The 23,894-nt window shown below is 41.3% G+C and overlaps 1 protein-coding gene across 2 annotated transcripts in view; it reads right to left on the minus strand.

The window, feature by feature from the left end:
• The window catches only part of LOC122551656 (ATP binding cassette subfamily B member 11a), a 105,321-nt gene extending 81,679 nt beyond the window's left edge, over positions 1-23,642 (minus strand). For both annotated transcript variants that reach the window (XR_015757705.1, XM_043693934.2), the window contains exons 1-2: positions 23,543-23,642; positions 11,634-11,752 (exon numbers count right to left, since the gene is read on the minus strand). Coding sequence is in view for 1 of the 2 variants with exons in the window: in XM_043693934.2 (XP_043549869.2) it covers positions 11,634-11,709 (76 nt within the window). In the remaining variant the exon portion in view is untranslated. The remainder of the gene's footprint in view (positions 1-11,633; positions 11,753-23,542) is intronic.
• Positions 23,643-23,894: the final 252 nt, after the last annotated feature.

Genomic DNA, 23,894 nt, shown 5'->3' on the forward strand with positions numbered 1-23,894 from the left:
AGATCAAAATTGGTTTAATTATATTATTACTTGATTATGTCAGCTGGTTCAGAAAATAACTATTATTGAATCACATTTTGGACATTTGTGGTAAGGGAAAGGCCAAATTTTATATGAATTTTACTGAGAAATTATTTAAAATTCTGAGGGATTGCCATGATTAGAGTCTCATGGGCAGATACTCATGGATTTGCAACAGGCCACATTGTCAAAAACTGTGGTGTTGGAAAAGCACAACAGGTCAGGCAGCATCCAAGGAGAAGGAGAGTGAACATTTTGGGCATAAGCCCTTCATCAGTAATGTGGAGGGGCAAGGGGGCTGAGAGATAAGTGGAGTGGGTGGGGGTGGGGCTGGGATAGTTGGTATAAATTGGTGGAGAAATATTTAGCTGCAGTAACAGAATTAACTTACGTGGTTCAGCAATAAGTTAGGACGATGGTAGCATTGAGAAGAAGATAAATCCAAGGTAATAAGGTCTTGGCAGAACAATGAATCGTACAAATTGACATACAGGATGTTCTGTACAAACCACAGCTGCAAATGTCTGGAAGAGACAGTCTGATAAGACATGTCAAGGAGCAGACAACTTGAAGTTTGTGGTTTAGCAAGAATTGAAAGAAAAGTGATTTGGAGATGCCGGTGTTGGACTCGGGTATACAAAGTTAAAAATCACACAACACCAGTTTGGACCATAACCTGGTGTTGTGTGTTTTTTAACTTTTAAAGAAAAGTGGATGTTCTGAAATTGAAAGAGTTCGGGTTGGAGGATTTGAGCTATAGGGAGAGGCTGAACAGGTTGAGGCTGTTTTTCCTGGAACATCGGACACTGAGGGGTGACAGTATAGAGGTTTATAAAATCATGAGGGGCATGGATAGGATAAATAGTTAAAGTCTTTTCCCTGGGGTGGGGAGTCCAGAACTAGAGGGCATAGGTTTAGGGTGAGAGGGGAAAGATATAAAAGAGACCTAAGAGGCAACGTTTTCACACAGAGTATGGTACAAGTATGGTACGAGCTGCCAGAGGGAGTGGTGGAGGCTGGTACAATCGCAACATTTAAAAGACATCTGGATGGGTGTATGAATAGGAAAGGTGCTGGCAGGTGGGACTAGATTGGGTCGGCATGAACGAGTTGGACCGAAGAGTCTGTTTCTGAGCTGTACATCTCTATGATTCTCTATAAAAGTATGATCCCATAATAACAGAGACAAATGATGAGTTGAAAGGAGAACGCTAGGAATTCAGGCAAGTTCACTGAACTGTGAAAGTTATTGAGTTTCAGTTTTATCAATGGAATAGATATTGTCTAATTAGTAAAATACTTAATGTAGAAATATTTTGAGTAAGGTCAGTAAATTTCATCTTAGAAGACAGCATGTGAAGCAAATGAGTTAAAGTTAAACTATATTACTTTATATATAGCTAAGCTTATATTAGAAATGATATTATGAATATTATAGGCAATTAGTAGGAATTAGCATCTTTTTTTGTATCTCCTGTAATAAGGATGGTAGGAAATTTAAGATGGATAACAGAATTTGATAAGGATAGCAATGAATGCAAAGAATAACAAAATTCAAACAGTCCTTAGAGATAAGCAAGTCTGGCAAATGCCTGAGAAAGAGTATAACCATTAACATTGGAATGGTAATTTATAGGGTTTGTTGTAAGGCCCCAAGATTTGCAAATATCATGAAATCCTGGGGCATCTAGGGCTGTCCACAAAGATATCCATCATCAATCACATGTTTACAGGATTGGATGCGTAGATTGGGGGACATGGCTAACAATCATATAAATGTTGCATGCAATTAGTGTAATGCAAGATATATAAAAATACTATACCTGAGTGAGACCCAGAGTGTTCAGTGAACACTGTTCCAAGAACTTGTCCCATACTGCATGGTAAAAGAGCTCTAAATAAAGATCAATTGTGTTGCTAAACAAGGAACTCAAGACTCCTCTTCAATATCTCTCCCCAACAATTGTTGCTGTGACCAGGGTAATGCATCCGTGCATTATCAACAGTGTGGGGTCTATTTGGGTGAGCATGTTTCATATTGGTAGAGGGGAAACCCTGAAGTTGATCCTGGCTGTAAGCTGCAGTATATAAAGAAATAAAGGGGAGAAAAGAGTTGTGTTGTATTTAGTAGACAATCAATAGACCTAGTTTACAGCGGGGAGAGTTGAATCCCACAACAGGCAGGATAAAGCCTGAGGAAGGTCTGCACTAGGAAGGCATTGAGCTCCACATCAGGATCTGTGGGTGGAAAAGCAAACTAGGAGAAGCATAAGACCACAGCAGCTGGAAAGGATTCAAAATGAATTGTGTATAAAGACAAAGGTAAAAGAATATGGGGCCCGGCGGAATTGTTGGTACAAAGTGTACTTAATTGCAATCAGAAGCTTATCATGAATATCATCAGTAGGCGGGGTTAGGATCTGGATGCCCAATACCAGAGGAGAAAACTTAGTGGTAGGGAGATGGAAAAGATAAATATGAGAAGGCAATTGTAATCCTGACAGCCCTCATCAGACATATGGCCAGTGAAAGAAGGGACCAGTGAGGGTGAAGGCTCTCAGATGTGAGAATTTAAAGCCAAGAGGATTGGTGATAGTCATAGTAAGGGAGAGATCAAGTACTCTGCTCTACTCAGAGGGCAGTGAGAACGATGACGTCGACTAGAATGGGTTAGAGAATGATCGTATGTGCACCGATATAGGGACGATAATGGGTGGGATCACTACCATCCTATGAATCAGAAAGACCTGCGCCTATAGCTCTTCTGTGAACTGTAGTTAAAAATTGAAGAGATAAATAGTGTAATCCATAGGAGAGGAAGAAAGTTCACCCAGAATCTTTGACCCCAGCAGAGAGACAAGTGTTATTGAACAAATTGACCAAATGATTAAAGCTAATTGGAACCCCACAGAGCCATCAAGTTTTCAAAGAGAGTGGTAAAAAGAAACAAGAAACAAAGAAGATAAGGCCTTAAAAATGTAATTAGCACTTTGAATTAAAATCAAAAGACAATTAAAAGAGACATTTTTTGGTCAACAGATATTTATCGCAGCCAAGGTTTACCTCCACTTGACTGTGTTATATAAATGTTGTGATTTGGAGGTGCCAGTGTTGGACTGGTGTGTACAAAGTTAAAAGTCATACAACACCAGGTTATAGTCCAACAGGTTTATTTGGAAACACTAGTTTTTGGAGCGCTCTGGAAGCTAGTGCTTCCACATAAACTTGTTGGACTATAACCTGGTGTTGTGTGATTTTTAACAATATAACTGTTGGTTCTGGAGTGTGAAACTATTGTATGTCTCAATCTCTTTACAAGCAAAGAATTAACAAAAAGTTAAAAACTGAGATCAGAAGAAAGTAACAAAGTGTTCATAAAAGAGAGAGAGAGCCCAGCTGTGAAGCCTGAATGAAGTGTTAATTCTTTATGGTCTGGTTTTTGTGCACCTTCATGCATTGGTTGTTAAATATTGTCTTGTGTAATATGTGTGTTTTATTCCCTGGAACTCAGCACAGGGAATAGTTTGAGTTTAGTTTACATTTTGGGAATATATGGCAATTTGAAAGTGCAGTATGATTAATGTAACATCCCTTTGAGGAATTAGCAAAGGTCATGTAAAGGAAAAACCTGCTATGAACTGTTGATTTTGAATAGTTTCTTAAAATATGTTAAATATGTACATCTTGGAAACGGCTACATTTGATTAAAGTTAATTGAAGAAGACAAGATTAAGTCAAAAGACATTTCAAAAGACATTATCTCCTTCTTCCTCAAAATAATGTATTATCTGTGTTGTATTCAGGTTGAGTAAAGAGTCCTCAGTAAATGTTTAATTTCAGAATCTTGATGTTTAACTTATCATTTTGGACTTCCATTTTCAGGTCAAAGTGAACTTCCAAATATTATTTTAACACATGGGTAAGTCTTTAATTCCGAATGATAAGATTTGCTCATCTTAAATATTCATTGGTGTGAAAGTATCCAAGCAATAGAGAAATTGGAATTTTGGAAATGCAATTCTCTTGCAACAAAATTATCTGATGATATGTTCTAAAATCTGAGAAAACTGGAGTTAAAAAATGAGTAGAATCTACTAAAGGAAGTAGACTTGTCCTCCATTCAGAAATGAATTATAACAAATGGCTCTTAATCTGTACTGGAGTAAGAGGGGCTGTTGAAGTAATTATGTCCAGGAATTTTCGGTCTACCCCTACTAAACCAGCAGTAAGCCACCACTAATTAACACATTCTGCATGAAGTAGAATAGATGGATACTGTTTTATTTTCCAGGTAATTGAAGATACTGATGGCTTTCACCAATGACTACAAATGCCAGAACCTGTCGGCAGACTTTCAATATTGCAACAAAGTCATGGATGAGACATCCTCATGCCATTGAACCATTTGTTAATAACACATTTCAACATTGGAGAACTACTGTGAAAACATTTAATGTATTGAGAATCAGGAATCTCAAAACCACTACACCTGGGTATGCATAAACATGTCATTATATGAAGACTTACATGGCCTGGCATCCAAAAGCATTTAAAGGGAATAGTTAATTAAAATTTTTAAACAATTTTGGAGATGATAAAATACATGCATGCTGTCTCAGTGGTTTAAATGTATAAAAATTGTTTGTGACTCTGAAGGAGTGAACAAAATATTAAATTTTGACAAATTTATAAAATATCTAGAATGAATTATCAAGAAACTTTTTTTTAAAAAGGGTCATCTCAGAGAAAGAACAAAGTAATTTTTTTCCTGTATCAAAAAGAAATGCTTGACTTCTGGTTTAAGATATTACAAGATTATGTTTCATGGACTACATATCTCTCCAGAGCTCTGAAATTAGATAGGATGGTAATAGCTGATTTGTAAAATTGGATGAGAGGAAGTGATTAAGGGTGGAGAGTTTTGGCAGAAGAGGAACAAAACTTAAAATAATGGGCTGTAATGGAAATTGAGACTAACATACATTTTAGTGAAAGGAAAGTTTAAATAATAGAATCCCTACAGTGTGGAAGCAGGCCATTCAGCCCATTGAAACCACACAAACTCTTCAAAGGACATGCCATGCAGATCCACCACCCCACCATATCACCCTGAATTTTCCTAACCTGCACATCCCAGAATACTATGGGCAATTTAGCATGGCCATTCTACCAAACCTGCATACCTTTGGACCGTGGGAGGAAACCAGACTATAAGGAGGAAACCCACGGAGACTCAAGGAGAATCTACAAACTCCACACAGTTAATTGCCTGTGACTGGAATCAAACCTATGTACCTGGTGCAGTGAGGCAGCGTGCTAACCACTGAACTGCTCATGAAAGCACAAAACTGATAGCTTCCTCTTAGTCTTTTTATTCTTGTCTTTTCTTTTAAGGGAACTGTATTTGATGATTGAAGCATTGGGACCATAAGTGGACAGATAAGTAAAACCTCATAGATCTTTGATAAGATCATATGAGAGTCAAGAAAGTATGACATGATCTTGGGATACTAATGCACATGTGCAAAAGTGACTGTCGCCTCAGAGGTAACAAACATGAGGCAATGCAGGCTAAAATTAAAATGCACTGAAGAATGGATCACAAATATATGCACCTACTTGACAGGAAGATTAATGTGTCTGAATTTATAATATTCAGAAGTTACTGAATTTGAATTTAGTATATTTTAGAACAAATAATATAAACAGATTAGCTGAAAGAAAAAGATGTAGACAAATTGAGAAGATCATTACACTCAAAGATTGAGGGAAGAATGACAGGGCGAAATAAAATTATGAGACAAAGATGAGAAGGAGATCAAATCCCAAGATGGCCAGACCTCACCAATATGCTTAAGCTTTCAAATGTGCCACATGGGCAGTCAACGTGTTCAAACCAATCAGCCTGATGGGCCAGATAATTCTATCACACCCCACCTTCCCCCATGTCCCTTAGTTTGGTGGTCTTACTGGAGATTGGAAAATTAAGAGTAATATCAGACAGCCGCAGAGCTAAATAGAAATCTGTGCTAGTCCCAGCAGCTAAATATGCTTGGAAAGTTAAAGATAAAGTAGTAAGCCTGACAGGACTGATGGTGAAAGGAAGGGAAAGAGCATGAATGCATGAGAGAAGTTGAAGATGGAGAGCATGGTGGGATTACTGAAGAACCATTAGAAGGTTGACAGCATCAAGGTCCTACAAGTGACAATAACTGAAGATCTGTCCTGGAATTCCCATGTAGATGTGAAGGTCAAGAAGGCACTACAACTCCTCTACTTTCTCAGGCAGCTCAGGAAATTTGGCATATCCATAAGGACTCTCACCAATTTTTACAGATGAACCATAGAAACCATACTGTCCAGGTGCATAACAGCCTGGTATGGTAATTAGTTTACTCAGGACAGCAAGAAACTACAGAAGGTTGTGTGCACAGCCCAGATGATCACGGAAGCCAACCTCCCATCCATGGATTCCATTTACAGAAAGGCTACCAACATTATCAAAGGCCCATCTTACCCTGGTAATACTCTCCTACAACCTCTTCTATCAGGCAGAAGATACTGAAGCGTGAAGGCATTCACCAGCAGGTTCAAGAAACAATTCTTCCTGCTGTTATTAGATCGATGAAAGGACTTTGTAACTTCAAACAATGCTAATCTTGTTAATGTTGATCTTGTGTTGCATACATCTTGTGCAGTGTAACCTGTATGCCTTACTCTGTCCAAGTTTTGTTTTCTCTCAGCCTATGATTGGTATGTCCTTATTTACTATGATCTGCCTGTACAGCTCACAAACAAAGCTTTTCACTGTACTTGGACTCCTGAGTGTTGGAGTTATTTTTAGATGGATCAAGGAAATATTACGATGAAACGCCCTGCATTGCTTGGGCAGTGGTAGATGTAGATGGCAGTCGAGTAGATTTCTAATCGACACTCAGCCCATTAAAAGCCCTATCAGCAGTACTGAAATTAGCTAGGGGTTAGAGAATTAATATATACTCAGATAGTCAATATGCTTTTGGGGTAGTGCATGATTACATGATGGCCAGGACTCAGCGAGGATATGTCACCTGTCCAGGGCCAACAGATAACATAAAGAGTAGATTGAAGATTTGGTGGAAGCAATTAAATTGCCTAGTGAAGCAGCAGTGATTCAGATTGCAGCATACCGGAGGGTGGAAATCTTGCCACAATAACATAATAAGTGTTCAAAGTTTATGCGAAGATTTGTAGCTCGGGTGCTCGTTGTTGTGGTTCTGTTCGCCGAGCTGGAAGTTTTTGTTGCAAACGTTTCGTCCCCTGGCTAGGCGACATCATCAGTGCTTGGGAGCCTCCTGCGAAGCGCTTCTTTGATGTTTCCTCCGGTGTTTATAGTGGTCTGTCCCTGCCGCTTCCGGTTCGACTGGGACAACTATCATAGGGCAAGTCAGACAGAGAACAGCCAGGGAATTCCTAGAGGCATGGCAGTCATCCACAAACTTCATCAACAAACACATCGACCTGGACCCAATATACCAACCACTACAGCGGATAGCTGAAACTGACAACTGGAAGCGGCAGGGACAGACCACTATAAACACCGGAGGAAACATCAAAGAAGCGCTTCGCAGGAGGCTCCCAAGCACTGATGATGTCGCCTAGCCAGGGGACGAAAGGTTTGCAACAAAAACTTCCAGCTCGGCGAACAGAACCACAACAACATAATAAGTGCACAGACAAGGCAGCTAAAACCCTTACTGAAACAGTACTGACATTTAAGGATTTTGACTTGATTTGATATATTGCAGTCACATATACCTAAGTACAGTGAAAAGCTTTGTTTTGTGAGCAGTACAGCCATATCATAGCAAACAAGGACATACAATCATAGGGTGCTTAGACAGAGTGAGGCATGCAAGGTCACAGCTGCACAGAAAGTTCACAAAGCAAGATTAAGTTAGCAAAATCAACATTATTGAAGCTATAGAGGTCCATTCAGCAGTCTCATAACAGCAGAGAAGAAGCTGTTCTTGAATCTGTTGTTTCATGTGTTCAAGCTTCTGAATCTTCTGCCTGATGAAAGAGATTGGAAGAGAGCATTATCAGGGTGGGAGGGGTCTTTGATGACGTTTGCAGCCTTTCCACTGCAATGAGAAGTGTAAATGAAGTCCATAGATGGGAGGTTGGCTTGCATGATGGTCTGGGCTGTGCACACAACTTTCTGCAGTTTATTACTGTTCTGGGAAGTGCAGTTGCTATACCAGGCAAAAGTGAGGACTGCAGATGCTGGAAACCAGAGTTTAGATCAGAGTGGTGCTGAAAAAGCACAGCAGGCCAGGCAGCATCCGAGGAGCAGGAAAATCGAAGTTTTGGGCAAAAGCCCTTCATCAGAAACACCAGGCTACTATGCACCCAGTTTGAATGCTTTCTATGGTTCACCTGTAAAAGTTGATAAGTGTTCTTACGGACATGCCAAATTTCCTGAGTTGCTTGAGGAAGAAGAGGTGTTGCTGTGTCTTCTTGACTGTTGCATCTACATGGGAGGACCAGGACAGATTGTAGGTTATTGCCACTCTGAGGACCTTGACCTTCTCCTTGACCCTAGGAGAAAGTGAGGACTGCAGATGCTGGAGGTCAGAGCTGAAAATGTGTTGCTGGAAAAGCGCAGCAGGTCAGGCAGCATCCAAGGAGCAGGAGAATCCTGAAGAAGGGCTCATGCCCAAAACGTTGATTCTCCTGCTCCTTGGATGCTGCCTGACCTGCTGCGCTTTTCCAGCAACACACTTTCAGCCCTTCTCCTTGACCCTCTCTATCTCAGCTCCATAGATGTAGATATGGATGTGTCCTCCTTCTTTCTTCCCGAAGTCAATGATCAGTTCTTTTGTGTCAGTAAGCAAAAGATGCACAGGATCATAAGCAGCAGATATGAGGGCGAAAGGAAAGTGAGTCAGTTAGGATGAGATTTCTCTTAATTTATTCTGGATGCCATAGAGATTTTGAAACCCCTTCAGAATACAACTATTTTGATTATTGAACAAATCTCAAGAAGAGCACAAGGCACAGATGTGTGCAACCTATACGAGCTGGTTAGTCACAATGATCAGTACAAGCTATACAGTGATCAGTTACAACTAGACCTGTGCCAAGTGCCAGACTGGGTATCAGGTGAACAACTGAGGAAATAAGTAGGGGAGAAGACACCTCCAGACCACCTCAGGATTTTAACCCATGCTATTGGCATACTGGGTACCCGTGATGATGATAAAGGTGGCTGCTATATAGGAATGGTAATATACATATCTAGCAATGAGGTCAACTGTACATACCATTTAAGGAAGGCCCACAACATAGGCATACTCCATGAGGGGATCTGAATATTGCTAAAATGACCCCCAACTCATGTGATTGCGATGAAGACAGGAATGGACTTGTCACAGTGTCACAGTGGAGGGAATCACTGGGCATGTCCAGAGGTACTGATGAGACAAAAGCTTATTGATTATGGCCTTGGCTTATATGAGAATTGCACACAAACTTTACTGATGCCAGAGAAAGACCTATTCTTCAGGAAGATCTCAAAGTCCACCACGCAGACACAGACCAAGAGATATTGCAGGATGTCACCACAAAATTGCCACCTATTCCCTACCCTTCAGCAGAAACTAAAGAAATCAGCCACAAGTGGTCTTAACGCATGAAGAAAATCAAGGTCCATGTGGATCAATCAGATGAGAGCCTGAGAGAACCCAGTTTGTGGGACCAAGTGTGGGACTGGGACCTGAATACAGAAATCCATCATTGAATTTGGATTATATCTCATCTGGTGGTAACAGTACAACTTGTTGTATTATTTATATTGAGCATACTAATGTGCATTGTTAAAAGACAGTTCCAGAAATGGAAGAATAGATGGCATAGATTAGAGGTACAGGTACTAGTATCAGATTCGAGTATTCCTTAAGACATAGGCCAACTTGGCTTATGGGCCAAGGACAAAGGGGAGGGATTTTGTTGGGGCAGCCTATGGCCAGAGGTGGCACAAGATAGCTGCCTGTGGATTTTTAGTTAGTATAAATTTGGCAGAGCAAACTTTCAGCTGCAGTAACAGAATTAGCTTGCCTGGTATAGCATTGAAATAAGATCATAAGGTAGGACAATGCAGCTTTGAGAAGAAGATAAATCCAAGGTAACAAAGTCTCAGCAGAACAATAAATCTAATAACTTAATGTACAAGGAGTTCTGTGCAAACCACAACTGCAGATGTCTGTAAGAGACAGTCTGATAAGACATGTTTGGGAACAGACAGCCCAATGTTTGTAGTTTCGCAAGAATTGAAAGAAAAGTATGATCTCACAATAACAGAGACAAATGATAAATTAAAAGCAGAACAAGATAAGTTTCTTGAACTATGAATGTGATTGAGTTTCAGTCTTATCAATGGAATAGATATTATCTTAGTAAGTAAAAGAGTTAGTGTAGAAATATTTAGAGTAGAGACAGTAAATTTCATCTTAGAAGACAGCATGTGAATAAAATGAGTTATTGTTGCAACTGCAAGATAGAGAGACAGTATTTACCCAACCTTTCAAGGTCAGGTTGGACAAAAACTGCTCACAACTCAATAGCTAAAGAATTAGCTATTACACATTAGGTGTGGGACCTAATTTTACATATAACTAACCTTATATTAGAATTGGTCTGATGAATATTATAGCAATTAGTAGGAATTAGCATCTTTTTGTGTCTCCTTTGATTAGGAAAGTGGGAAATATAAGATGGGTAACAGAATTTGATAAGGATAGCGATGAATACAATGAATAACAAAATTCAGACAGTCCGTAGAGATAAGCAAGTCTAGCAAATGTCTGAGAAAGAGTATAACCAATAACATTGGAATGTAAATTAATGGGGTACATTGTAAGATCCCAAGGCTTGGTGAACATCATGGGGAGCTTAGGGCTGTCCATAGAGATGTCCATCATTGATCATGTATTTACAGGATTGGATGTATAGATTGGGAGAACACAACTAATAGTGATATCGATGTTGCATATAATTATTGTAACACAAAATGTATAAAAATGCTATACTTGACTGAGAGGTCCAGAATGTTCAGTGGACACTGTTTTAAGAACATTTCCCATGCTGCAGGGTAAAAGAGCTATGAATAAACATCAATCATACTGCTAAATATGGAACTCAAGATTCTTCTTTACATTTCTCCCCAACTGAGATAAGGTGGAATTTATTTTCTCAGTGAGTTGTTAGTCATTTGAATTCTCCTGAGAGCTGTTGAGGCCAAATTGTTGAATATTATCAAGGCTAAGTTACACAGATGTTTAAATTCATAAAGGATTGAGTTATGGGGGCAGGTAGAAAAATGCAGCTAAGGCCAAAATAGGTCAGCTATGATCTCATTGAGTGGTGGAACAAGGCTTAATGAGTCAAATGGACTGCACCTTACAACTTATGACCACAGAAATTCTGCTCCAACCAGAATTACAGAAAAAATATCAGCAAAATATTTTACTATTACAGATTTTTAGAATTATCGGGTGTACTTTTTCTATGAGTTGTTGTTCAATCATAGTTTTAATGGAAATAAAGAAGTTACTTCTAAAAGGTCTTGTTACCTAGATAGTCAGATTCAAATGCCTTATTGTCTTCACCGAGGCTTTGAAAGCGACGCAGGACAACAGGGCTTGACATTTTCTAAACGTTTGCTTTCACGGGGTATTGAATTCTTGATTGGCTGAAAACAGTGAGAAAACATTTAAGCACATGCACTAAGCTTTCCATAGCGAGGAAACAGTTTGAAAAAATGTGTGACAAAATTTACATTACAGCATAATTTTAGATGACCATAGTCTCTCTGAGTAAAGGAGCAAGAGATATCTTCACAATCTGGTAATTTAAAACCCACTAACAAAAGCATAGAAGTGTGTGGGTTGAAATGTATATCTTCTGAATATGTGATTTTGTCACTGAGAGTGAAAGAAGAAGCAAAGTAATCATTATAAGCAGCTAAGTAACCATTATAAACAGCTAAGTAATCATTATAAGCAGCTAAGTAACCATTTAAGCAAAATAAGCTTCATTTGTCCAGCTATCATGCACTCAGAATTTGTTGGAGAATAACACAATGAAATATTTTAAAAATGACTTTTTTGTGCCAAAGCTGAATGGTAGCTGCTGTAAGAATGTGTTTTATGGAGGAGCACCAGCCACAAATATGCAAAAATGATCATGAAAATGGGGTACTGTTAAAGAACTAGCTTGGAGAATTTTAATTGCCTTTATTAGGAGCGGTCTGTAAATGGCATCGTATCACTTGTGGTCTCATTTATGCTGATTCTCCAATTGCTGCCATCTTATGTAGAGTTAAAAGATAGGGTGGCTAGATTTTGAGAATTCAAAATTGGGGCACACTGAAAAGCTGATGGAAGGTGGGCTCAATGATGATTGCCATGTACAGTAAAATTACATCTCCCAGAACGTATCCAGCCAGATTTGGTAAACTATTCTGTCTATCATTTAAAAGGCATCATCAGTAATGGAACTATTGACATCAAAAAGATAGTGGCGAGTCTCTTGATGACTCTGGGTGGAAGAGGGATACAGGTTCACTGCAATGTAATAGGTGTTTACAGGAAGAAAGGTAACTTTTCTTAATTATTTTCTCACCACACCCCAAATTTATGTTTGCAAAAGATAAAAATTGGGACAACTGAGCTATATTTTGGAAAAATTGTTGAGACACCAGGATATGTAATGATAAACTAGGACCATCCCAGCAAAATCAAGATGTCTGGTTACTACATTGGAAGATGGATGAACACACACCAGCCTTTTTCAGCCAAGAGATCATGCATAATATAAAAACTGATGTCCTATGGCATACATTGAACCCTGATAACAAAGTGAAATAGTAGTTTTTTTTCTACAATAAGAAAGAGAAGGTTCCCTGGTCCTGTGTAAAGTCCTTGATGATATGTTTAAACACAGAGCTTGTTCTTTACTGTAGGATATCTGTACAAATGACTGTAAAAATGAAAGAACTTACTATGTGACAAAAATAGTAATAAAATGGCTAACATGACACAGTGTCTTGGAAGGGAATTAAGAGATCAGAGAGAATAACAAACTCCTGGAATGCACCACATTAATCATTAATCTAAACCAGATTCACAGACATAATAACATACTGCTGCTCACAGAGCTGTCTGATACATCCAGACAGTGATGCTATGTCTGCAGTAAAGAACATTTATTTTAGACCTTCTTGTGCTCCTTCCCTGAGTCATGATAGCTATATCAAACCATAGAGTAAAAGGTTCTTCTTTTCTGCGTTGAGCCATGACACAGAGGGTTACCGATACTTCAAGAATGACCTAAAATCTCCAGGAATTAAAGATCAGTCTCCAGGACACTAAAATGGCTAACATAACAACCATGTTTAAGAAGGGAAGGAGGCAGAAGATGGAAAATTACAGGCTAGTTAGGCAAACTTCGGTTGTTGGGAAAGATTTTATGAAAGATTAGATTGTGGAACAGTTGGAAGTCGAAAAGTGTGACACTGGAAAAGCATAGCAGGTCAGGCAGCATCTCAGGAGCAGGAGATTTGATGTTTTGGCCATGAGCCCTTCATCAGGAATATGGGGGCTGCGGGTGGGGAGAGCGCAGAGAAGAGGGCTGAGAGATAAATAGGAGGGGGTGTGGGCTGGGGGAAAGGTATCTTGGAAGGTGATAGGTAGAAGCAGGTTGGGGGGTGATGATGATAGATCAGAGTGGAGGGTGGAGCGGACAGGTGGGAAGGAAGATAGACAGATTGGACAGTTCAAGAGGGTGGTGCTGATTTTGAGGGTTGGATCTGGGATGAGATGGGGGGGAGGGGAGATAAGGAAACTGATGAATTAATCATTGATGCCATGTGGTTGGAGGGTCCCAAGGCAGAAGATGAGGCGTTCTTTATCCAACATTACTCACAGAACCACCGCCGATCAACATGCCGCCGCTGCTACCACTGAAGACACTGTGAACATCACAAGGAACGTCACTGCCATCCCCACGGATGCCACGGAATGCACTGCTTCTGCTCTCCTGACCTCCACGGTTTAGAGTCATAGAGTCATAGAGGTGTACAGCATGGAAACAGACCCTTCAGACCAACAAAACCAGATATCCCAACCCAATCTAGTTCCACCTGCCAGCACCCGGCCCATATCCCTCCAAACCCTTCCTATTCATCTACCCATCCAAATGCCTCTTAAATGTTGCAATTCCACCACATCCTCTGGCAGCTCATTCCATACACGTACCACCCTCTGTGTGAAAAAAATGCCCCTTAGGTCTCTTTTATATCTTTCCCCTCTCACCCTAAACCTATGCCCTCTAGTTCTGGACTCCCGACCCCAGGGAAAAAACTTTGCCTATTTATCCTATCCATGCCCCTCATAATTTTGTAAACTTCTGTAAGGTCACCCCTCAGCCTCCGACGCTCCAGGAAAAGCAGCCCCAGCCTGTTCAGCCTCTCCCTGTAGCTCAGATCCTCCAACCCTGGCAACATCCTTGTAAATCTTTTCTGAACCCTTTCAAGTTTCACAACATCTTTCCGATAGGAAGGAGACCAGGATTGCATGCAATATTCCAACAGTGGCCTAACCAATGTCCTGTACACCCGCAACATGACCTCCCAACTCCTGAACTCAATACTCTGACCAATAAAGGAAAGCATACCATACGCCTTCTTGACTATCCTATCTACCTGCGACTCCACTTTCAAGGAGCTATGAACCTGCACTCCAAGGTCTCTTTGTTCAGCAACACTCCCTAGGACCTTACCATGAAGTGTATAAATCCTGCTAAGATTTGCTTTCCCAAAATGCAGCACCTCACATTTATCTGAATTAAACTCCATCTGCCGCTTCTCAGCCCATTGGCCCATCTGGTCAAGATCCTGTTGTAATCTGAGGTAGCCCTCTTCGCTGTCCACTATACCTCCAATTTTCATGTCACCTGCAAACTAACTAACTGTACCTCTTTTGTACAAATCATTTATGTAAATGACAAAAAGTAGAGGACCCAGCACCAATCCTTGTGGCACTCCACTGGTCACAGGCCTCCAGTCTGAAAAACAACCCTCCACCAGCACCCTCTGTCTTCTACCTTTGAGCCAGTTCTGTATCCAAATGGCTAGTTCTCCCTGTATTCCATGAGATATAACCTTGCTAATCATTCTTCCATGGGGAACCTTGTCGAACGCCTTACTGAAGTCCATACAGATCACATCTACTGCTCTGCCCTCATCAATCTTCTTTGTTACTTCTTCAAGAAACTCAATCAAGTTTGTGAGACATGATTTCCCACACACAAAGCCACGTTGACTTTCCCGAATCAGTCCTTGCCTTTCCAAATACATGGACATCCTGTCCCTCAGGATTCCCTCCAACAACTTGCCCACCACTGAGATCAGGCTCACCGGTCTATAGTTCCCTGGCTTGTCTTTACCACCCTTCTTAAACAGTGGCACCCCGTTTGCCAACCTCCAGTCTTCCGGTACGTCACCTGTGACTATCGATGATACAAATATCTCAGCAAGAGGCCCAGTAATCATTTCTCTAGCTTCCCAAAGAGTTCTCAGGTACACCTGATCAAGCCCTGGGGATTTATCTACCTTTAACCATTTCAAGACATCCAGCACTTCCTCCTCTGTAATCTGGGCATTTTGCAAGATGTCACCATCTATTTCCCTACAGTCTATATCTTCATATCCTTTTCCACAGTAAATAATGATGCAAAATATTCATTTAGTATCTCCACCATTTTCTGTGGCTCCACACAAAGCCAGGGAACTATAGACCGGTGAGCCTGATCTCGGTGGTGGGCAAGTATGGAATGAGCTGCTAGAGGACGTGGTGGAGGCTGGTACAATTGCAACATTTAAGAGGCATTTGGATGGGTATATGAATAGGAAGGGTTTGGAGGGATATGGGCCGGGTGCTGGCAGGTGGAACTAGATTGGGTTGGGATATCTGGTCGGCATGGATTTGTTGGACCAAAGGGTCTGTTTCCATGCTGTACATCTCTATGACTCTATGAACCATTTCAGAGATGTTATTACATACCCCTGGAGCAGGTGGTACTTGAACCTCTTGGTTCAGAGATGGGGACATTACTACTATACCACAAGAGCCTTCTGATATCAAAATTGCAAATGAGGAAAATAAGGCTGTTTTGCGACAGTCAACCTCATCCAATTGGTAAATGGTTGTTTTTGTTGGAAGGGAGAGCATCAAATGGATTAATTTGTTGACTGACTAATGATTGAGGAAGGGGGATGTCATGTGACAGTCAAATTAACATGTTCGATTTCCATTTCCTATTGTTGCACATTCAATCTTCACGCCTGGATTTGCTTATTCTTTTCCTCCATGTTCAAAATAGACAGATAATACTTTACAAATTATTTACTATATTGGAACAACAGAGTGAATCTGTGTTTGTCATTTTATATCATGGTTCACCATTCTTAGTTCTGTTTCCAAGATGAATTGCAGAGATAAGCTGACACCATCTTGTGTTGCTATTGTTGCTATTGTAATCTAGCTTGGTGCGTCACCTAGCTCATTGTTAGAGGAAGGTAAGATAACTGAACAGGGCAGGACAGTTCGGATCAAAGAATTCATAGAATCCCTCCTGTGTGGAAACAGGCCATCCAGCTCATCAAGTCCACACTGACGCTTTGAAGAGCATCCCATGCAGACCCACCCTCCTACCTGATTCCTGGAACCCTGCATTTCCCACAACTAACCCATCTAGCCTGCACAACCTTGGACACTATCGGACAATTTAGACTGGCCAATCCACCGGTCTATAGTTCCCTGGCTTGGTGTGGAGCCACAGAAAATGGTGGAGATACTAAATGAATATTTTGCATCATTATTTACTGTGGAAAAGGATATGAAGATATAGACTGTAGGGAAATAGATGGCGACGTCTTGCAAAATGCCCAGATTACAGAGGAGGAAGTGCTGGATGTCTTAAAATGGTTAAAGGTAGATAAATTCCCAGGGCTTGAAACCCCAGTGAGTGGAAACCGCAGCACCTAGAGGAAATTTAAATGGACACAGGAAGAATGTGGAAACTCCACACAGACAGTCACCTGAGACTGGAATCAAACCTTTGATTCCCTGGCACTGGGAGACAGCAGTGCTAACCACTGAGTCATCATTCCGCCCCATGCTCATGAGGCAGTGCTAATGGCGAGAGAGAGATCAAGGGTGTCCTCCAGTTCCACTGCATTCTCTGGCTTGTTTGACATTCTGACATGAAACCTTTTCTCTTCTTTTTAAGCATTACAGAACAAAGGCTGCAATAACTCAGAGATGCCCACATCCCTCTGGAACGTCTTTCCTCTCTCTTTCTCTCCGACTCCATTCTTTCTTCTGACCCCACCACTTGTTGGCTATTTCCTATCCCTTTTGACTTCCCACTTCTTCTTTTTGTTTCCGTCCAGCTATATAAGTCAGTGTTTTCTAAACCCGAGACCCTAGGATGCTGCCTGAACTGCTGTGCTCTTCCAGCACCACTAATCCAAAATCTGGTTTCCAGCATCTGCATTCATTGCTTTTACCTCCCACCTAACCACCTCCTCTAATCTTAAAGACCAGGGACACATCAGGTAAGCGTCTCTTCTTTTTTATTTTGTGATAAGGTGACTAGCAGGGATGGCAGTGCAGGGAGAGCAATGTTCCTCCTGCATGATGTTTGAGGTGAGGGACGCCAGGAAATGCAGCCAACCCTCACTCCTCCAAGACCGTGTTAAGGAACTGGAGCAGGAGCTGGATGAACTTAGGATCATTCGGGAGGCAGAGGCTGTGATAGATAAGAGTTACAGAGAAGTAATTTTCCGAGACATGAAGAAAGCTGGGTGACCGTTTGAAGTGGGAGAAAACAGCCTGTGGAGGGATTCCCTATGGTCATTCCTCTGAAAAACATGTATACTGTTTTGAATACTGTTAAGGGGGATGACTTACTAGGGGTACACAGTGGGGCCCAGGTCTCTGGCACAGAGCCTGTCCCTGTTGCACAGAAGGGAAGGAGGGCAAGGAGGAGAGTGTTAGTCATTGGGGACTCAATAGTTAGAAGCTCAGATAAAAAGTTTGTTGGGAATGAACGAGACTCACGGTTGGTGGGTTGCCTCCCAGGTGCCAGGGTCCATGATGTCTTGAATCGTATCTTTGGGGTCCTGAAGAGAGAGGGTGACCAGCCTCAAGTCGTGGTCCATGTAGGTACCAACGACATAGGTAGAAAGAGGGATAAGGATGTAAGGCAAGATTTCAGGGAGCTCAGGTGCAAGCTGAGAGCTAGAACAAACAGAGTTATCTCTGGTTTGTTACTCATGCCACGTGATAGCGAGACAAGGAATAGGGAGAGATATCAGCTGAACACATGGCTGCAAGGATGGTGCAGGAGGGAGGGTTTCTTGGATAATTGGGGCTCATTCTGGGGAAGGTGAGACCTCTACAAACAGGATGGTCTTCACTTGAACCTGAGGGCTACTAATATCCTGGGTAGGAAATTTTCTGGTGCTATTCAGGTGGGTTTAAACTAGCTCAGCAGGGGGCTGGGAACCTGAGGTGTAGTTGCAGTGCAGAGAGGAATGAGAGTAGGGAGGACAGGGACAGGATTTCAGGTTCACAGGAATGTTCTGGCAGACATCAAGCTGGTTTGAAGTGTGTCTATTTCAATGCCAGAAGTATCCGAAATAAGGTAGGTGAGCTTGCAGCATGGATAGGTGCCTGGGACTTCAATGTTGTGGCCATTTCGGAGACATGGAAAGACCAGGGCGAGGAATGGATGTTGCAGGTTCCAGGGTCTAGATCTTTCATTAAGAACAGGCAAGGCAGTAAAAGAGGGGGAGGTGTGACCTTGTTAGTCAAGGATAATATAACAGTGGCTGAAAGAACTTTTGACAAGGACTCGTCTGCTGAGGTAGTGTGGGCTGAGGTTAGAAACAGGAGAGGAGAGGTCACACTGCTTGGAGTTTTTTATAGGCCTCTGCAGAGTTCCAGGAAGGTGGAAGAGAGGATTGGCAAAATTATTCTGGACAGGAGTGAAAGGAACAGGATGGTCATTGTGGGGTCTTTAACTTCCTCAACATTGACTGTAAATGCTATAACTCTAGTACGTCGGATGGATCAGTTTTTGTCCAATGTGTACAGGAGGGTTTCCTGACACAGTATGTCGAAGGGCCGACAAGAGGGGAGGCCACACAGGATCTGGTGTTTGGTAATGAACCAGGCCAGATGTTTGATTTAGTTTTAGGTGAGCACTTTGGAGAGAGTGACCATAATTCAGTTTAGTTTAGCGATGGAAAGGCATAGGTACATGCCACAGGTCAAGAGTTACTGATGGGCAAGGGCAATTATAATGCAATAACTGATCCATCCGATGTACTAGAGTTATAGCATTTCCAGTCAATGTTGGGGAAGTTAAAGTCCCCCATAATGATCACCATGTTCCTTTCACTCCTGTCCAGAATAATTTTGCCAATCCTCTCTTCCACCTCCCTGGAACTCTGCGGAGGCCTATAACAAACTCCAAGCAGTGTGACCTCTTCTCTCCTGTTTCTAACCTCAGCCCACACTACCTCAGTAGAGTTAGGATGCATAGAATGGGGTAGCAAAATGTGGGGAGTGCAGACAATGGAAATATGGAGCTGGTTTAAGGAACAGATATTGCGTGTCCTTGATAGGTATGTCCCTGTCAGGCAAGGAGGAAGCGATAAGGTAAGGGAACCATGGTTTACTACAGAAAATGCATCTCTTGTTAAGCAGAAGACGGAGGCTTATGTGTTAATGAGGCAAGATGGTTCAAATGAGGTGATGGAGAGTTACAGCTACGAAGGATTGAAAGAGAGGGTTAAGAAGAGCAAAGAAAGGACACGAGCAGTCTTTAGCAGATAGAATAAAGGAGAACCCTAAAGATTTCTATAGGTATGTGAGGACTAAGAGGATGACTAGGGCCAGTCAAAGACAGAAGTGGGAAATTGAAGGTGGACCCTGTGGAGATCGTAGAGGTGCTAAACGAACATTTCTCATTGGTTTTCACTCAGGAAAAGGAAAATATTGTAGAGGAGAAGAATAAATTATGAGATATTAGACTAGAAAGGATTGAGGTTAGTTATGAACAGGTGTTATCAATTCTAGAAGGAGTGAAAGTAGACAAGTCCCGGATGGGATCTATCCGAGGATTCTCTGGGAAACTTTGGAGGAGATAGCAGAGCCTGGAGTCTGGTTACTAGTGGTGTGGCACAAGGATCTGTTTTGGTATTTGAGTCATCATTGTCTACAGATTTAGTACCAGAGGACTGGAGGATTGCAAATGTTGTGCCCTTGTTCAAGAAGGGCAGTAGAGATGACCCAGGTAATTATAAACCAATGAGCCTTACTCCTGTTGTAGGAAAGGTTTTGGAAAGGATTGTAAGAGATGAGATTTATAATCATCTAGCAAGCAACAATTTGATTTCAGATAGTCAACATGGTTTCGTCAAGGGCAGGTCATGTCTCACAAGCCTCATTGAGTTTTTTGAGAAGGTGACCAAGCATGTAGATGAAGTTAGGGCAGTTGACATGGTATACATAGACTTCAGTAAAACCTTTGATAAGGTTACACATGGCAGGCTGTTGGAGAAAATGCAGAGGCATGGGATTGAGGGTAATTTAGCAGTTTGGATTAGAAACTGGCTTTCTGAAAGAAAGCAGCGAGTGGTGGTTGATGAAAAATATTCTGCCTGGAGTCTGGTTACTAATGGTGTGGCACAAGGATCTGTTTTGGGACCACTGCTGTTTGTAATTTTTATAAATGACTAAGATACAGGCATAGGTGGAAGGATTAGTAAATTTGCAAATGACACTAAAGTCGGTGGAGTAGTGGACAGTTTAGAAGAATGCTACAGATTGCAGGGGGACTTGGATAAACTACAGAATTGGACTGAGAGGTGGCAAATGGAGTTCAATGCAGCTAAATGTGAGGTGATGCACTTTGGGAGGAATAACAGGAAGACAGAGTACTGGGTCAATGGAAAGATTCTTGGTAGTGTGGGTATGCAGAGGGATCTTGGAGTCCATGTACACAGATTCCTGAAAGTTGCCACCGAGGTTGATAGTGCTGTTAAGAAGGCATACAGTGTTTTAGGTTTCATTTGTAGAGGGATTGAGTTCCGGAACCACAATATTATGCTGCAACTATAAAAAACGTTAGTGCGGCCACACTTGGAATATTGTGTACAGTTCTGGTCGCCATATTTCAGGAAGGATGTGGAAGTATTGAAAAAGGTGCAGAGGACATTTACAAAGATGTTACCTGGTCTGGAGGGAAGGTTTTATGAGGAAAGGCTGAGAGATTGGGGTCTGTTCTCATTGGAAAGAAGAAGGCTAAGAGGGGATTTGATAGAGACATACAAGATGATCAGAGGATTAGATAGGGTAGACAGTGAAAGTCTTTTTCCTAGGTTGATGACGTCAGGTTGTACGAGGGGGCATAACTACAAATTGAGGGGTGACAGATTTAAGACAAATGTCAGAGGCAGGTTCTTTACTCAGACTGGTGAGGGCGTGGAATGCCCTCCCTGCCAAATGTAGTTAACTCAGCCACATTAGGGAGAATTAAACAATCCTTGGATAAGCACATGGATGATGATGGGATAGTGTAGGGGAACAAGCTGAGAGTAGTTCACGGGTCGGCGCAACATTGAGAGCCAAAGGGCTCTCTGTTCTGCGCTGTATTCTTCTATGCTCTATGTAATACATCCTCATACCTGCTTCCTGTACAGACTCTATTCCATGTCCCAGTTTCCACTGTTCCATCTCCATTGCATCTATTCTAATGATTCCACAAAGGGCTTCAGAAATCTCCATCTTTTTCCTCAATTGAAGATTCCCATGTACTGTGGCTGACAAGGCCCTCAGTCATGTCTGATCCATCTCCTGTACTTAAGCCCTCACCCCGTCTCTTCTGTCCCCCAACAATGATAGGATTCCCCTGATCCTCACTTGCCACACTACTAACCTTTGCATCCAGAAGATTGTAAGCTGCCATTTCCGTCACCTCCAATTGGATGTCACCACCAGACACATATTGCCCTCTCCTCCCTTATCAGCATTCTGCAGGGACTGTTCACTCTTGGACACTCTGGTCCACTGCTCCTCCATTCCCAACACCTCATCACATCCCCACAGGACAATCTCATTCAATTGCAGAAGGACCAATATCTGCCTGTTTACTTCCTCCTTCCTCACTATCCAAGGCCCTAGACATACCTTGCAGGTAAAGTAGCAATTTATCAGTATTTCATTCAATCTAATCTACAGTGTTCACTATTCATAGTGTGTCTCCTCTATATTGGGGAGACAAAACGTGGACAGGGTGACCACTTTGCAGAACACCTTTATTCTGTCTGCAAAAAAGACTCTGAGCTTCCAGTTGCTGGCCACTTCAACACCCCAATGCATTCCCACTGACAATTTGGTCACACGCCTTCTCCTGTGTTCCATCTAGCCTCAGCACAAACTCGAAAAACAACATCTCGTTTTCCATTTGGGGACCCTGCAGTGTCTGTACCTTCAAATTGAGTTCACTAACTTTACAGCCTGTGTTTTTCACCCAGTCCAGTATGATATGGATTGTTATTAGCACAGTCAACCATTCTTGCCTCCTTCTAGGCCTACTATCCCACTGCATTCAGTACAGCTCACCAGTTCTCTCCTATTCATAGCTCTTATTATCACCGATTTCAGTCTTTCTTCTATTCTGGCCTGTTCCCTATAATCTCCTCACTTACTTATCCCAATCATTTCTCTCTCTCTCTCTCTCTCTCGGCTCCATCTCCACCTATCTGCTCTTCTCGTCCCTCTCCTCCTCCTCCCTGATCGTCAACTTCAGCATGATTATCACTTTCTCGTAGCTGCTAATAGTTCTGGTATAGAGTCACCAGACTCCAAACAATAACTCTGCCCTATTCCCACAGATGCTGCCATTCCTGCTGAGTCTTACCAGCAATTTCTGTTTTTTGTTACTGATATAATGAGACTTTTTTTGTTTTTGGTACCACATAAATACAAATTTAAAAAAGCACATGCACTTATATTTTTGTATATTTTAAAATATTTACTTCACCAGCAATAGTTATTTGGCTAAAACAAATGGAAATTGATTTTATGAATTCATTGGAAAGAAAAATACTGCAATAATTTTACACTTTCGTTCTCTTTTGTTTTCATACAGCAGGGAATTATTTTTCTGCGAAGTAAGTCATTTCTAAACACCTGATAATTCTATTCCTTCCACGTACTGCAATACATTTACAACACTTACTAAAAGTACAAGTAATGATCTACATGGACAGTAAGAATAAACTTTAATTTTATATTTGTCAAAATGATATAGTAAATGTTATAATTGTTATTAAAATTATCTTAACCTTGGACAGTACTGATGTGTGTTTGGATAACCGCTGTACTATGCAATTTGTTTAACGTACCTGATTTATTTAATACAGAAAACAGACAATAGATTCCCTCTGCATGGCTGTTCTCAGCTTTGGTTTGTAGCTTTGCTGATCTGGTTGACTAGTTTGGAAACAAGTACACAATGGCTTCAAAGTTTTAATAATTAATCTTGACCGGCCAACCGGTGAAGGTAAATGATTGGAAGTTTATTGTATCCAAAAGGTCAATGACATTTTGCAAGTCCAGGTCAGTGGCAAATAACTACAAACACATATGCACAGTCAGCTGGTAATAAGAAAAAAAAACTTCCAACATTTAATGTTAATGTATCCATTAACATTCATTTTTGATACTTTCCTCTGGTAACACAACTAGTAATGTAAA

Source organism: Chiloscyllium plagiosum, unplaced genomic scaffold, assembly GCF_037043375.1.
Source record: "Chiloscyllium plagiosum isolate Xiang-an unplaced genomic scaffold, Cpla_swu_hap1 HiC_scaffold_7, whole genome shotgun sequence".
NCBI lineage: Eukaryota > Metazoa > Chordata > Chondrichthyes > Orectolobiformes > Hemiscylliidae > Chiloscyllium > Chiloscyllium plagiosum.